General features: G+C 38.1%; 1 protein-coding gene across 17 annotated transcripts in view; it reads left to right on the plus strand.

Annotated features, from left to right (window-relative positions):
* LOC309835180 (uncharacterized protein) overlaps positions 1-16987 on the plus strand; it is a 43796-nt gene that overhangs the window by 23822 nt on the left and 2987 nt on the right. For 8 of the 17 annotated variants that reach the window (XR_014297959.1, XR_014297961.1, XM_082674561.1 and 5 more), the window contains one exon: positions 4357-4643. The exons of 4 other annotated variants lie outside the window; for them this stretch is intronic. Coding sequence is in view for 7 of the 13 variants with exons in the window: in XM_082674561.1 (XP_082530687.1) it covers positions 4357-4618 (262 nt within the window). In the remaining 6 variants the exon portion in view is untranslated. Of the gene's footprint in view, positions 1-3646; positions 3991-4306; positions 4644-16987 lie in introns of those variants that run through there. 5 more of the 17 variants (XR_014297958.1, XR_014297964.1, XR_014297966.1 and 2 more) reach the window with 3 other exon arrangements.

Consider the following 16987-nt stretch of genomic DNA (forward strand, 5'->3'; position numbering starts at 1 on the left):
CGACCATCAGCGTAACTGCTCTTTTGTGCCAAAATACATTACCATATTACTTTTTTTCCTTCAGCTTTACAACTTGGGTTCTATTATTGTTTCCATTTTACAGATTAGGAAAGTGAGGCTCAGAGATGCTAAGTCACTTGGGCAAGGTCACAGAACTTGTAGGAGATAAACCTGCAGCCTTACTGTTGGATCCTACAAAGCAGACCATAATTTAAGTCCTTCAAAATATACCTCAGAACATTTGAGTAAATTAATGAATAAATCCTCCTAGTCAGACTGACCAGATCATTATATTAGGTTCAGCTGTAAGTGGAGGAAAGTCATAATCATAGTTGGACAGTTAATACAGTAATTTACTTGCTTTGAATTTTCTAAATGATGTTTAGCTGGTAGTTTCATGATGATAACCATCGAATAAAAACAGGCATATTTTGGTGTTTGGAATAAGATCTCATATTGAGTAAAATACATATTGATTCCTAGACCTATATGATGTGAGTAACAGATGACATTGAGATGCCATCTAGAAGTACTCTTGTGCAGTTCATCATGTCAACCCAGCTAATAATTTTAGAATGTTCAGAGTGAATAATATATGCAGCCATAAAGCATATTTATAATCAATGCAAATAATGTTTTTCCTATGCTAAACCCAGAGTTAAGTTATAACACGCATCGTAAGATTAATGGGCCATTTTTTCTTCATCACTTTGCTAAATTACTTAGTCTGGAAACCATTCAGAAGGTTGCGAATTGGAGCTGAGCAGTAGTAGTGAGACTGTGCCTCTGATGATGAAACTATTTCCACCCCGACCCCTACTGCTCCCTTCTTGGGAAAGAAGGCAACATTTCTCCTAGAAAAAGTCACAGGTTTATAAGCTGGCTTGTATAATACGTTTGGAGGAATATTGTGTCTTTTAAGCAGAGCCTATCTCAGCATATAAAATAATTTTTACCTACCATTTAATGAAATTAACACTTACTTTGAGGCTAGGTCTTTTGCCATTTGACTCCTGGATCACGTCTATGGATATATTTTTTTCTTGAGACGAAGTGTGAACCCAATATAGTATCCATCATTCAGTCTATCTAGCTGATGTACATCCTCTGAAGCACAAGCTCCCTGAGGCCAGGCACTTTATCTGCTCTATCAGTGTAGCCCTGATGCCTAGTGTCTAGCTTTTGGAGATTCTTAATAAACATTTGTACTGAATAAGGTATGTATATGGTGAGCAAAAGTTGGCTTCCCATTTTACAGTCAAGAGTATCCCACTCATGTTCTGTGAACACTGGATAGCAGAATCATACTATGTTATTTTTCTGTTCCCTTTGCAAGTTTCCTGAAAGGGCATTCCTGTCCTTAGAATGTCCATCTCCTCCCATCTTCCTGGAGAATAACTCTTCTTTCTTAAATACTTAGTCCCATTATTGACTCTTTAAGATTGAATTTATTACCCTCCTTACAAACAGAAAAATGCAGTGCTGTTTTTTTTTTTGGACATTTATCACCAGAAAATTTTTCTAACACCTGAAATTCTGGACCTAAAATGCCTGGACTAGTGGTTCTCAAAGTCTGGTATCCAGACCAGCACATCAGCTGCACGTAGGAATTTTTAGAAATGAAAGTCTTGGGCCCTGCTCCAGACCTACAGACTCAGACACTCTGGGGGTGGGGCCCACTACCTGTTTCAGCAAGCTCTCTTGGTGATGCTGATGCATACTCAAGTTTGAGAGCCACTGCTTAGACCTAGAACTTAAGGTTTAGGCTTTGGACAGATCTGAGTCCTAAACACTACTGAGACACTGGAGTGACCATGAGCAAGTTACTTCTGGGAACCTCTTAGCATCTGTGTGCCTTGCTTAGCTAATAGTGATTTTAATTAATTAGAATAATGCACACAGTGTACTCAAGAGAGTAACCAAAGCATACTTTATGTTCCATAAATTCTAGCTGTTTACCATTATCATCAATCAGAGCTTACTGACACATCCTGAAGACATTCTTCTAATAAGTGTAATAATGTGGTTTGTAAAATTAACAGCTTAGAAGAGCATATTACAAAGTTCATCAGACAGGGTCTCAGCAGGAAATCAGGGGTACATCAATAAGGATAAATTGAGCCCAATGTAGAGAATCAAGAGATAGTGTAGTGCCCTGGGTTCAGTAAAAGCGTGGCTACTTTATAGGAGATGAAAGAGAAAGGAAGCCTTGCTGGAGAGAGAGTCCTCCCCAAAGATGCTGTGACGCCCCCCAGAGAAGCACTATATGTTAGTTGGGGGATGCAGCCAACTCCCAGCAATTTGGCAAGAATTAATACCCTAACTTCACTCCCCTCCTTCGTTCCCTACAATCTTCTATTGGTACTCTTCATTGGTGAGCCAAACGGAAGCCAGAGCAAGGACACTTACTAAGATAGGCCATGCAAGCCATCCATATAGAGTTGGGTGGAGAAAGGATGTGGAAGGGCAAATAGGACATATTTCCCGTAGGTGGTGAGCGAGCTGTAAAATCACTCGCCCTTCTAACATCATTGCCATTGCAGGAGCACGGAGGAGCAAGTGGTTAGTTCTGACTTGGCAGATCCAGGAGACTGCAGGACAGAACTGGTATATGAGTTGGGCTTTAAAGGTAGATTTGAATCTTAATGGAGAGTATGGAGAAAGAAATGGTGAAGAACCAAGGGAAAGGGAGATTCATTGCAAATGGAGAAAAGAAAAGTGGCATAAAGATAAGAAAAGTCAAGACTTACGGAAGAGATAGCAAATACTCTGCGTGTGACTGGAGCAGAGAATGGGTAGACGAAGGCTGGAAGTTAAGATGAAGTCATCCTTGAATAACATTAAAGTTTCCTCCTTTAACCTCAATTTCCACCTTCTACTCCCTTCATTAACATTGGAAAATTAAAAGTGAATTTGACTGGGTTGGTGACAATGGCAGTATGAAGCAAAGAGAGGAGAATAAGAGTAAAAAAATTAGTAGTACCTTGGTGAAGCTGGGTAAATGATGGGTGGTGGTGTCACGTCAAAGCATGGGCAAGTGATTGTGACAAATACAGGCTTATTTCTTGACTATATGACTTCAGTTAAGGTACTTAAGCCCTCTAGGCTGCAGTCTCCCAACCTGTAAAACGGGGATAAAACCTCGCTTCCTCCAAGGTTTCTGTGAGGATCTAATGAGAAATGGAAGTAAGAGTTGAGTCCAGTAATCAGTTTTTAATACATATAAACTAATGTGAGGATAAGGGTAAGAATACTTGCTATCATTTATTGAATACTTATTATGTGTCCAATATTGTGCTAGTCTATTTACATATCTTTTCTCACTTAGCTTTCTTTTCTCTTATCTGCCTTTCTATAGGCAAGAGATAACTGATGGCTCAGTTATGAGAAACGCAGTTGTGAGGAAAATGTCAGAGGGAAAATGTACCAGAAAGTTAATTCCTAATGGATCTGTCAGCCTTAAACAGAGCATGTCTGTGCTAAAATGTGTAAAATATCTGTGCTAAAACTACTCAATTGGACAAGTTTTGATAAAGTATTAACTTAATGAATAGGCATAAACAGCTTGGAGCTTTTTGGAGGGTATGTGGTAATATTAATATTGGTGTGATGACTTTTGAAAGTTCTATGGCGTATAGAAGTCAAAAAGAAGACCCGGAAAGGGGGAAAACTCTCTCTGAAAGTTATTGGGGAAGTCTGGCTAGTAAGACTCCAAAAGGGAGAATCAGTAAGAGGCCAGGTTATTCATAGGCCTTCTAAGAATGTGTCCATGAGAAATATTTACAATGATTGGATGCCGGAATAAAGGAGAACACTGGCTCCACAAATGGTAACTTATTTTACACAAACAGGCTAATGATAAAAATAATGAAAATCTGATGGATTTTTGAGAGTTTCATTGACCAAACTGAGACAAAAGTGCATAACAGCTAGATGCTCATAGTTTTAATCAGTTCCCTTTGGAGTCAAGCAAAGATAGCACCTGAAATGGTAAGGGACGTTTATGCAAGGTCACAAAGATTTTTGGTGGTGCATTTGGGATATAAACCCATTTCCGTAAGAATTCTTTCAGAAGTCAAATGTTTTCTTGTCAAAAATAGCATGAACTTACTTCCAGGAAAAGTTCCTAAGAAAAAATAATTTGAGTAATGAAGAACACTGATGTAAGAGTTAATTTAAGAACCCAGAAATAGAGGTAAAGAGTAAAGCAATTATGGGTTAAGAGTCTGCATAGGCAGAAGGAGCGGAGCGGCTGCTGCTCAATGGCGGAAAAGCCGCCGGTGTTCTGACCAATTCGTCCCCCTAGCAGTTGCGGGGGAGTTTCCTGCCGGCGCGGCTGGAGTCTCTGTTTCTCAGGGTTCGGTGGCTGGAAGATACTCCAGAGAGACGAGGCTGCGGCGGAGGAGGTGGCGGCGGCCGAATCGGCAACGGCGCTAGGGTGGAGAGAAGGCGGCGGCGGCGTGCGGGGCCCAACGGTGTAAACAGCCCCGGAGGCGGCGGAGGCGGTGGCCAAGACCCCGAGGGGGAAGCGGCGGCTGAGCCAGGGTCGCGCCTCCGTTGGAAGCCTGGGCTGAGTGCAGCAGAGGGGTTCTGCGGCGGGCGCGAGCGGACGCCCTAGACCTCGCCTCCCTCCCTCGCCCCAGGTAAGGCGGCTGGGCGCCACGCCGCAGGGGGAACGGCTCGCGAAGCCCCGGACCGTTTTCGGGGTGCCACCGAGCTGCGGCCGGGACCTCTCCCCGCTTAATCCTCGCCTCTTTCCCTCGGCCGCGGAGCCCAGAGGAGCGGGACGCCGGGCCTGGCTCCTGGCTAGGCCCCTTCCCCAGCCGCCGCCTCCGCGCTCGGCCGAGGCTGGGAGAGGCTCGGGGCAGGAAATTTTAGTTTGCTCCAAAGCCTGTAAGTAAACTGCTTGTCCCTGTTCTCTGCGAGCATCTCTTTCACCTGAAATCACTGGGGCTACTCCAGGCCGTAACTCGTCCCTTCCTGGTGCATGCCTGTTTGAAAACACTACCTTTCCCATTTGTTTCCTCATTAGCTTCTGCCTTCCTCTGCGCTCCATTTCACTTCCTCGTTAAATCTTCTTTCTCGCTCTTCTGTCTACGCCTCTCACCACCTCCTTCCTCCTTAGCGACTTTATTTAAATCGTTTCTCTTTTTCTTCTCAGGAGACTCCGGTCTTCTCTTCCCTGTCTTCCCCAGCAGTCCTTTTCGGATGTCATTCTTTTTACTAGTGAAGTTCTTAAATGAAACTGCTACCGTCAGTATCCCAAATCTACCAGAGGCCCATTAAGAATAGACTCACCAGCTTTAAGTGGCAGATCAGTTTCTGATTTCACCGAGCCTAGCATCCTTTTTAAAAAATTGTATTATTAAATGTAGAGTGTGGAAATAGCCCTGAAGTTATTTTTAAAATGAAGGGCTCAATGAGTGTTGGAAATAGTTATTTCATTTTTCAAGTTGCATGACCTCTAATGTCAGATTGAGCAGATCTAGAACATTTTTGCCCATCCTGTTTGGCAGAATGCTTATGCGTTTTGATAGCGGCTCACATTCATCACTATTCAAGTTGGCCTAAAAACAGTTTGAACACTTTAGAAAAAAGACATTATGAGAACAACTAGGAAGCTGTTTTGATGAAGTCACTGTTAAATACCTTTTAAAATAGGCTCCACATGTGTAATGTATCAAAATAAAGTTGGCGGGAGTCTTGTAAAAAGGATTATTTAGGAATTTGAGTAGTCTTAAGAGTTATGTAGCTATTTTGGGAAAAACATTCTTTTTCTGTTAACAAACGTTTACAACTCCTGTGATGTGAGAATTACCGAGGTTTACTGTGGGATTAACACAGGAACTCATTTTATTTGAGCTACTACATGGATGTAGAAGTGGTAAATTGTTCAGGTTAGCGTAAATCAGTATGTAGAAGAAAAAAAAAAAAAAGTCTGCATAAATTCCCCTGGAAGGGGGATATGGTCAGAGATGGCAATTTGAAAACAGTGAGTCACCAAAAGTAAAAGTAAATTACAAGCTGTTTTGGGGGTCTTCAAGAGAGATTTTATAGATTGAACAACAACAGCAGCAAGGATAAAATATAACGCTGTCATGTAGACTGCAGCCTGAAAAGAAAGCATTGCAGAAAAGCCACATCATCCTGAATTTATGTTTCCGTGCATTTGAACAGATTGGAGAGCAGTAAAGTTGTTTTAAGAGCGAGTGATTTAAGTCAGCCAGCTTGTGAATAATACGAGATATTTTTGCATTTACATTAACTTACGTCCATAAATAACAAACTTTAACAATGAACAAAATCCATAATCCTGATAATGCTAAGGAAACTGGAAAGATACCTTTACCTTGAAAAGACAGGATAAAGAAGACAGCATAGAAATTTAGGGAGATTGCAGTTTTGGAAAAATCATATTAACATTTATTAGCTGCTACAGCTTTGAAATGTGATGATTTAAAGAAAGAAGTAGACTGTTGATTTCTAAAAGGTAATGTGTTGGCTGAAAGAGAAGAGAATCTTGTTGAGACCTAAAGTGTTCTTTTAAGGTTATATTTCAATGTCATTTCAAAAAATAAACACATTTCCCATAACAAAACAGTGAGGTTAATGGAATAATGCAGGTGAAAGCTTTTTGGCCCGAAGGAGTTCCATCCTTTGGAACAAAGTTTTATTGTTGAACACACCATGACCCAGGCCTGTGAGTGCCAGCACAGTGGCTGTTTTTACAAGATCTGGTACAATATTCACAGTAGTTCTGGCCTTAGCACTAGGCAAGGATCATTCTTTTTGTATCTTCCTGATTGCTTCCTCTACAGAAATGGGATAATCCCTCCTAAACTGGAAAGTAGTTTCTTCCCTCAATAAAACTAGTTTCTTCTCCAGGTTGAGCTTTTCCAACTCTTAGAGGTCTAAAATGAATGATATGAAACATACTGTATTTGCATCTATTTTTATTTAAGAGTTATCTAAGGAGATTTATCTAATTAAATAGGAATTTCCTAAGAGATGCCAAAATAAACAATCAAGTTTTCTTTAAAGATCATATATATTATATAACAAGATCCACCTAAGAGTTAAAATATAAGTAGGTATATAATTTAACTATTTGAAGATAATTTTTCTTCTTACCACTGAAGCAATAAGCAGGTAGTCGTACAATTTGGGGAAAACAATATTTCTGGCTTTTGTTTGTTTTATTTTAATTTGTGATATTCATGAGATCTTTTGTGAAGCCTTTGGGTATATAGTAAAATTCATGGGTTTTTAACTTTGTATTGACTCGTATTTTTGTAGGTTTTAAATTTTTCTTCTGGCTTTAATTTATACTATCTCCTTTTACTTTTTCATTTAGAAATAATGTATTTTTCTCAGGATTGCAATCTCAGTGCAGTCCTCTACTTTTCTATTTGTTGGACATTCTCTTAGACGTCTACATTTTTGTCTAGTTAGTACCTTTCTAGTTTTTTATACAATTGATAAGAACCCTTTAATCTTATGAATTCTTTATATTTACTCTTTGGAGACAAGACTTATAGGGATTTCCTTGGGCTTAAACTAGAAAGAAAAATGAATTTGCATATGAAATGTTGAAGGCTTTGTTACAAAGTGGGTTAACATTATATGTATGTTTGAAATAAACTACTTCAACCAGAGCACCTAGCTGTTAACCTCCAGATTAATATCTATCATAAAATATGTGCATGCTTCCAACACATGGCATTGCCTCCTATTACTGCATGTCCAGGAGAAATGGTTTTGTCTTGTAGCAAAAGGCATTAGCTCTTTGCACTTTTTTTTTTTTTTTTAATGACAGCTATCCAAAAATCAAGCTGAACCCTTGTATATGAGGACAGAAAAGGACAATTTTTAGACAGGTCTAATATCCAGTTGTACCTTTCAGTCACTTAGAGAGAAGGCTTAGACCCCTGAAGCCCAAAGTCACAGGTTTTTTAGGATTATGGTGGTATATACCTCCAGTTTATAGAAAAAAAATGCGTTGTAGAAAATCCAAGTTAAATTAGGACTAAAATCCAAGTTAAATCTAGAACTAAAGTTTTACTGCCCCCAATACTTGTAAACTCTAGGTTACTGCTCTGTTGTCCATTTCATCAGTTGCAGAATATTCAAGTTAGTCTTTCAATGCTAACAAGAACATAAAAATGCATTATGTCTAAAAGCAGAACATGATTGCCAAGCCAGATCTGCGCATTACCTGAGAGTTTGGGGGGCCACCCAAGCGGCATCTACTTGTTTGCTACTGACCTTCATTTAGACTTGCTCAAGAATTGTTACAATGTAATAACATACACCCTTATGTACTCTTGAGTTTATTGAAAACACACAGCAAATGTGCACACACACACACATACACACCAGCACACCAGCACGCACCTACTCTAGAGCCTAGAATTTTAAGAGTCAGAACTTTTTATTTGCTTCTGGATTAAGATGGACCCTGTATTTCCTCAGCATGCTAATTAGAAACTCTATAAACAATTCAAAACCAGCTTCTTAAAATTCTGTTTTACAAAAATTGATGTTAAATATTGTCCTCAGAGAGTTCTACTCTGACTTTTCAAATTGTTTTTTTCTCCCTTCATGGGATAAACAGTTAGGGTTTCTTTTTGTTTTTTTTTTTATCTCTCATGTAAAAAATTCTATCTTAAAAGCTGATTTATTATTTCTTCCTTAGCATGGATGACATGGGAACAAAGATGATATTTCATCAGTCTTGTTTTTATTTAAGTTGAAAGGTTATATATTTCTACTATCTACTGCAATAATGCTAAATATTTTTATAGTGCTTGTAAATCTTATGACATTATTTTTTTAGTTTGTATTTAAGGCATTTACTCAAAAGGGACCATATGCCTCAGTTCATGTCACTCTATCATCGGTGTGTATGGTCACTCTATTTTCTATACTTTAAAGATTGGTTTTGGCCCCGACGTTCCTCTGCCAGATTTATTTCCTTTATTTTCCCCTATATAGCACCATTTGGGCCATTTAATATGTAATTTCCCAACTCACCTTTCATAGTTATTTTAAACATATGTATATATTTGAAATACCGAATTGTTTTGTATTTTCTAATTTTTGCAAAAGTAGTATCGACTAAAAATCACATCCTATTCTTTTATTTTTTCTACACAAAATTATTGTTTTAAAATTTGTCTGTGTTGCTCCATAGAAATTATTGCTTCTGGCCACTGTCTAATATTCCACCATATGTTAATACCATATTTTGCTTATCCATTACCCTGGTGATACATACTTAGGCTATTTTCAACACTTTATGTCCACCATAGGCATTAATACACTCTTTCCACATGTCCCCTTGAGTAACAGTGCAGAGTAACAGTGCAGCTGTGGAATGGCCGAGGTAGAAGTCATATATATGCCTTATTTCACAGATTCCTCCCCAGAATAGCTGTACCATTTTCCCCTCACCAGCAATACTTGGAATTTCTCTCTTGCCATATTCTTTGTCACCACACGCTGTTAATCTGCATTTTTAAAAATTAATTAATTTATTTTTGGCTGCATTGGGTCTTCGTTGCTACACTCAGGCTCTCTCTAGTTGCAGCGAGCGGGGTCTACTCTTCGTTGCGGTGCGCAGGCTTCTCATTGCAGTGGCTTCTCTTGTTGCGGAGCACAGGCTCTAGGCACGCGGGCTCAGTAGCTGTGGCTCCCAGGCTCTAGAGCGCAGGCTCAGTAGCTGTGGTGTGCAGGCGTAGTTGCTCCACAGCATAATTTGCATTTTAACTTCTGGAAATTTGGCATGTGTGGATTCATATGAAGTAAGGTGTTTTAATTCTGCATTGCTCTGATTGTAGAAAAGTTAGGTCTTCATATACTTTCTTGCTATTCATGTTTTCCATTCTATGAATTGCCTATCATGACCTTCGCTCATTTTTCTATTGAGTATTGTGTGTCTTTAGAGATGTAGAAGTTTTTGTATTCAGATGTTGAGTCCTTTGTTGGGTTTTAGATAATGTATATGTCTTCTACCCATCAACTGTTTTTCAGTCTGACTTTGGTATCCTTTATTGTACATAAAATTCTAATTTTTTATTAAAGTATAATTGATTTACAATATTATGTTAATTTCAGGTGTACAACATGGTGATTCAATATTTTTATAGATTATGCTCCATTGAAAGTTATTATAAAATATTGGCTATATTCCCCATGCCCTACAATATATCCTTGTATCTCATTTATTTTATACATAGTTGTCTGCACTTCCTAATTCCCAGTCTGTATCTTGCCCCTCTCGCTTCCCTCTCCCCACTGGTAACCACTAAATTGTTTTCTATATCTGTGAATCTCTTTCTGTTTTGTTGTATTCATTCGTCTTATTTTTTAGATTCTATTTATAAGTGATATCATTACAGTATTTGTCTTTGTCTGACTTATTTCACTAAGCATAATACCCTCCAGGGCCATCTATGTTGTTGTAAATGGCACAATTTAATCATTTTTTATGGCTGAGCAGTGTTCCATTGTGTACATATGGCACGTATTCTTTGTTCATTCATCTGTTGATGGACACTTACGTTGCTTCCATATCTTGGCTATTGTAAACAATGCTCTTATAAACACTGGATGTGGGTGCATGCATCTTTTCAAATCAGTGTTTCTGTTTTCTTCAGATATATACCCAGGAGTGGAATTACTGGATTATATGGTTATTCTGTTTTGTTTTTGTTTTTATTAACATCTTTATTGGAGTATAGTTGCTTTACAATGGTGTGTTAGTATCTGCTTTATAACAAAGTGAGTCAGCTATACATATACATATGTCCCCATATCTTCTTCCTCTTGTGTCTCCCTTCCACCCTCCCTATCCCACCCCTCTAGTGGCTACATCAGTTAACATTCCCACCAACAGTGTACCAGGGTTCCCTTTTCTCCACATCCTCGCCAAGGCTTGTTAGTTTTGTTCTTTTTTATGATAGCCATTCTGACATGTGTGAGGTGATCTCTCATTGTGGTTTTGATTTGCATTTCCCTGATGGCTAGTGATGTTGAGCATCTTTTCATGTGCCTGTTGGCCATCTGTATGTTTTCTTTGGAAAAATGTCTATTCAGCTCTTCTGCCCATTTTTTTAAATCAGATTTTTTATATTAATAAATTTATAATTTTAATATAGTTAAACTCATCACTTTTGCTTCATACAATGTATGCTTCTTTATTTTTCAAAGATCTATTTCATCTCTTACCGTGAAATCACAAATATATTACCTTGCAATTTCTTTTATTCTCTCTAGATTTTATTTTTCACATTTAAATATTAAAACTGTTGTATTTTAGTTTTGTACATTAGGTGGAATTATATAACATAATGGTTAATAGAATGATTTCTGTGGGGTTTAAGTTCCAGCTCCACCATGTACTTCTTAGGCTAGTCATTTTATCTCTCATACCTGTTTTTCCACCTGTAAAATGAGGATAATAGTTTATGCCTTGTGGATTTTTTTGTGAAGATTAGGTGAGCTATATAGGACTGGGTACAACATAAGTGATATCACTAGGTTAAGATCCAGTCTCATCTCTCTTTTGAAAATGAGACTGTTTCCCCAAAAGCTGTAATTCAACTTCCTCCATTGGACTATGATTCCATCTCTTTCATGTGCCAACTTTCTATCTGTATATAGCTCTATTTCTAGGCCACCTGTTTGATTTGTTTTCTTATTTGCTGTTTCTTCCAAGGGCATCACACAGTTCTTATCTATCATGACTTCCCAATATATCTTAATGTGTAGGGCACATTCTCCATTTTGAGCTTATTTTTCAAAACTACCTTAGCTGTATGGAGAACTTTATTCTTCCAGATACATTTTATTTTACTTTATTTTATTTTATTTTTTTTATAGGAGATAGAGCAATCTGCTCTTTTTTTTTTCTTTTTTCTTTTTTTTTTGGCTGCATTGGGTCTTCATTGCTGCGTGTGAGCTTTGTCTAGTTGCAGCGAGGGGTGGGGCAGGAGGCTACTCTTTGTTGTGGTGCACAGGCTTGTCATTGCAGTGTCTTCCCTTGTTGCAGAGCACAGGCTCCAGGCTCATGGGCTTCAGTAGTTGTGGCTCGTGGGCTCTAGAGTGCAGGCTCAGCAGTTGTGGTGCACCAGCTTAGTTGCTCCGTGGCATGTGGGATCTTCCTGGACCAGGGATTGAACCCATGTTCCCTCCATTGGCAGGCGGGTTCTCAACCACTGCGTCACCAGGGAAGTCCCCCAGATACATTTTAGAATCACTTTTTTATGCTGTCCCTCAAAAAAAAAAAAAAAAAAAAGAGCTTGGCCTTTTATTACAGTTGCATTTAATTTTATAGATTAATATAAGGACATTTATATTATTATAGTAAGTCATCTCATCCATACCTGTGATACAAATTTCTTTTACTCATGTGTCCTCTAATAAAGTTTTCATTATGAAGATTTTCTGCATAATTTATTAGGTGAAACCCCATACTCTCTATAGGTTTTGTTACTGTGGTAAATTCATCTTGTATTGTATCTAGATATTGATGCTATGGAGGAACACAATTGATTTTGGTGTATTAATTTTTTTCCAGCCCCTATGTTGAGCTCTTTTCTTAGATTTAATAGTTTATTGATTTTTCCTGTGTTTCCAATTAAATACATAATCAAAACAATCTCTAAATATGACATTTTTATCTATATTCTTCTAAACCTTCTCTCTTTCTATTTCTCTCAATACACAGCTCCAAAAAGGTCGGTTCCAATAGACCAGTAATGTTAGAAATCTTCATCTCAATTCTCTCCTTAAAGGAAATGCTAATTTTTTAAAAAAAATTAGTACTATAATAATTTTTGTTAGTGTATACATGTGCCATGTATTTTTGGTATATAGCCTTTATCAAGGAAAGATAGTTATTATTTGGATCTAGTTTTATAAAATTTACCCTACCCAATAGATTTTGAACCTCATGGGATGCTTTTTATCTCTTCTATCTAAAAAGAATGATGATATGATTTTCTCCTTTTATTTAACTAATACAGTGAATCACATGAATTGATTGGCTGATACTGAACCAACCTTGCATTCTCAAGGATAAACCCACTTGACCAAATCGTATTATAGTATAGATTATCTTTTGCTGTATTACAAACCACCTCAAAACTGAGTGGCTTAGGGAGATCAGCTTGGTGCTTTGTGACCACCTAGAGGGGTGGGATAGGGAGGTTGGGAGGGAGGGAGACACAAGAGGGAAGAGATATGGGAACATATGTATATGTATATAACTGATTCACTTTGTTATAAAGCAGAAACTAACAAACGATTGTAAAGAAATTATACTCCAATAAAGATATAAAAACAAAAAAACAACAAAAAACTTAGTGGCTTAAAATAGCAATTACTTGGCCATTTGGGACTGGATTCATCTGGGTAGTGTTTTACTTTTGGTTTTATCTGGGCTCCTTCATGCAGTTTTAGTCAACTGATGGATCAGCTGAGTGAGAGCTGGTCTGAGACAGCCTCACTCACAGGTTCGGTGGTTGGTTTGGACAGTGGGAGCACCTGGTCCACTTGTCTTCAGAACCTAGTGGGCTAGTCCTCGGCAACTGAGCCGTCAAGCTCTTTTGCTATTGTCTCATCATGTGGGTTGAGTATGCCAAAGCCCAGTCCTGCTGAAGTGGTGACTCAGGAATGAGGGTGTCAGAAGGGGATTGTACCATAATTTTTGAAACATCCTATCACAATGTTTTTAATATACCTTAAAACTCTGTGGAATAATATTGTATTTAGGTTTTTGACTTATATTTTTAATAAGAAAAATTTGATTGTAATGTTTTTTTATATTGCCCCTGTTTGGTATAATATTCTTCTTGCACCTCTAGCCCCATTATTCTAGCTTGGGGTACTTAAAATGTATTGAAGGGGATAGAAATGAGTATTGCATCTTAAATAAAAGTCTTGGACAAGTGGTTCCCACTTATCACTGAGGTTGTTCAAAAGGCTGCACTCTCACGGTGGACTATTGAACCCTTATGTACACCAAGCATTACATCTCACTTATACAATATTTATATCACAGCGCCTATGTATAGCACAATACCCATTGCTAATTCAGATTGTGTTTTAAGATATGAGACAAAATTTAAGACTTTTATTATAGTCATAAACATCTAGCAAACCAACCAGAAAATAAAAGCTAATTTTCAGTTGGTTGGCCGAGAACAAAAAAGCGAAGATTACCTAGTGCAAAACCATATCTCTGCTAACTACTGTTGGATTTAGAGCACACACATGCTAAAAAATATCTTATCAAAGATTTGAGGTTGGACCTGAAAAAATTATATCAGAAGTGAAAATAATCATGTGGTCTGACCAGCGTGGATCACACAAAGTAAGTGTATACTATATATAAAGTAGATAGACTACGAGGTCCTACTGTATAGCACAGGCAACTATATTCAATACCTTGTAATAACCTATAATGGAAAAGGATCTGAAGAAGAAATACATATATCGGAATCACTTGGCTGTACACCTGAAACACAACATTGTCAATCAACTATACTTCAAGTAAAACAAAACAAAACAAAAAACTAAGTGTAAAGGGAAGTATAGTTTTATAAATTCACCTCTGATATCCAATGGACCAACTGAAAGACAACAGAAACTACAACTATCTAGGAGACAGGACATGGCCGGCAAACCAGGCCGTTACCCTCGGTAACGGTCATACCTGCCAAAAAATATACAGACTAGCCTGCATTCATGAATACATAGGAATCTTCATTTATCTGGCATTGTTAGGCAATGAGGTATTGTATGTTAGGAGAAGTTTCTTTAAAATGACAAATTTAAGAGGAGTTATTTTAACCTTCACTCGGTAATTTTTTTCTAAAATTAAGAAATGTATCTGCTGGTGTATCTAATGTTTCCTTGATAACTCGGGGTCATCAGTTCAATCAACGTTTGCATGAATAATGAAAATGGAAACAAGACAGGCATGCTTACTGAAACTGAAAATGACATAGCAATGGCTGGAATAACTGATGAGAGAGCAAGAAAAAAGCAGAACTGAAAACAAACCGTGATCAGGAAACAATCAGTCAAGTTCTGACTTTCTGTACTTAGTTTCAAAAAGAGATACCACAAATCCCAGCGAGAGACTCCAGCATCATTAGCTGTCTTCCTCCTTTGTTTCCACCTTCCTTTCCTTTTCCTTCTACCCTAGATTGTTCCAGGAAGTGTTTATAGCTCCTTGCAAGACAAATTCTAATACTTGCTTTCTCTCACACAAACTTCACAATATGTCCATGTGATAAATGGTGTGGAGGTAAAAGAGAATTCATCACAGGGACAGCTCCTACGAAACTAAAATTAGAAACTAGCTTCTAAACATGCAGAGAGAAGGGCGTGGTGTCAGGCACTAATTTCCTTGTGAATTCCTCTCCATTTCTAATAGACGTTCTTCTTTACCAAGATCCCTTTTTATTGGTGTCCTATAAAAAGGACTGTGTAGCACAGGCAACTATATTCAATACCTTGTAATAACCTATAATGGAAAAGGATCTGAAGAAGAAATACATATATCAGAATCACTTGGCTGTACACCTGAAACACAACATTGTCAATCAACTATACTTCAAGTAAAACAAAACAAAACAAAAAACTAAGTGTAAAGGGAAGTATAGTTTTATAAATTCACCTCTGATATCCAATGGACCAACTGAAAGACAACAGAAACTACAACTATCTGCTCCACTCTGCCCATCCTCATCCTGTAAAATACATTCACACTCTTTTGTGACCCTACTTATTTGCCCATTAAATAATCAATCACAGAACTGTCGAAATTAAATACAGAGTGAAATTAAAATACTGGAGTCACTTGGAGGGTTTAAGCAGCTCCACCAGAAAATACTGGGCATGGATTTAAAAGAGGCTGCGTGGGACTTGCTCTTGTCCAACTTCTTTCTCAAGAAGTATCTGAAATAAGCCTAAATTCTGAGTTAATCAGACTGGCCTGCTTTCTCAGGTGGACTGGAATTCTGTTCTTTCCCCTCAACTCCCTGATGTCAGTGGTAATTTCCTGAGAGGAGGTGGACTTCTCTGCCTACTGCAGAAGCTCAGTTCCCCCCGGGTCCGCTCCCTGTCTGAATCCCACACTTGAGGCCAGATGCCAGCCTTCCCAGAACATTCGTGGCCTCCTTTCAGTTTTTGACCTGCTCAGATTGAGTCCCTCTAGACTCTTTCTGGAAACCTTATCTTCAACCCCTTTCCCTGACCTCGATGGTTACCTGCCTACTTTAGGCCTCAGGTGCTTTAGCTATAAAATGATATAGTTGCCCTTAATTCTAAAGTCTTCTTTCTAAAGCGCTACAATGTGGTGGCTTCTTGAAAATGTTTCTCTTTGCTGGTTTTAATTTTGTAGAGAATTAAAACCCCAGCCACTCTAAAAGACAGTAAGTTACATTGGATAAGAAAAGTGTGCTTTTGTAGTTAGATTAACAGGGATGGAAGACGACTTAGTATGTTTTAAGATACTCATGATCCGTTCTCGTGAGAGTCGGGGAAGAAGGGGAAGAGAGTTAATAAAATACCAAACAATTGTGACAAATTAAATTCACCAAGATGTAGGTGATTAGTTACTACTTGAATAAGCCACACAAATCCAATTCAAGTTTTCCTTTAGTTTTCTAAGAAGGATCCCAGTGAAAGTGAACTGAGTCCCATGTTCAGTGACTCCACGTTCAATGGCTTAGTCTTTAAAAACTGTTATGTTGCTGGAAGCAGAAATATTGCCCATCAGTCCTAATTGATGTTTAGCTATCATGCACATTTGAAATAAATTTATTACATTGCCTGATCTCAGTGTAATACGTTCTAAAGGGGCAAAGAGCACACGAAAAGTTATGGAGTCTCCATCTTCTACACTAAAGTGTGCAATAAATTACATATTATTTGGCCGTGAAATTCACAAGCCATAGAAACCACACCATTAGCA

This window comes from Grampus griseus (genome assembly GCF_964374135.1).
Source record: "Grampus griseus genome assembly, chromosome: 17".
NCBI lineage: Eukaryota > Metazoa > Chordata > Mammalia > Artiodactyla > Delphinidae > Grampus > Grampus griseus.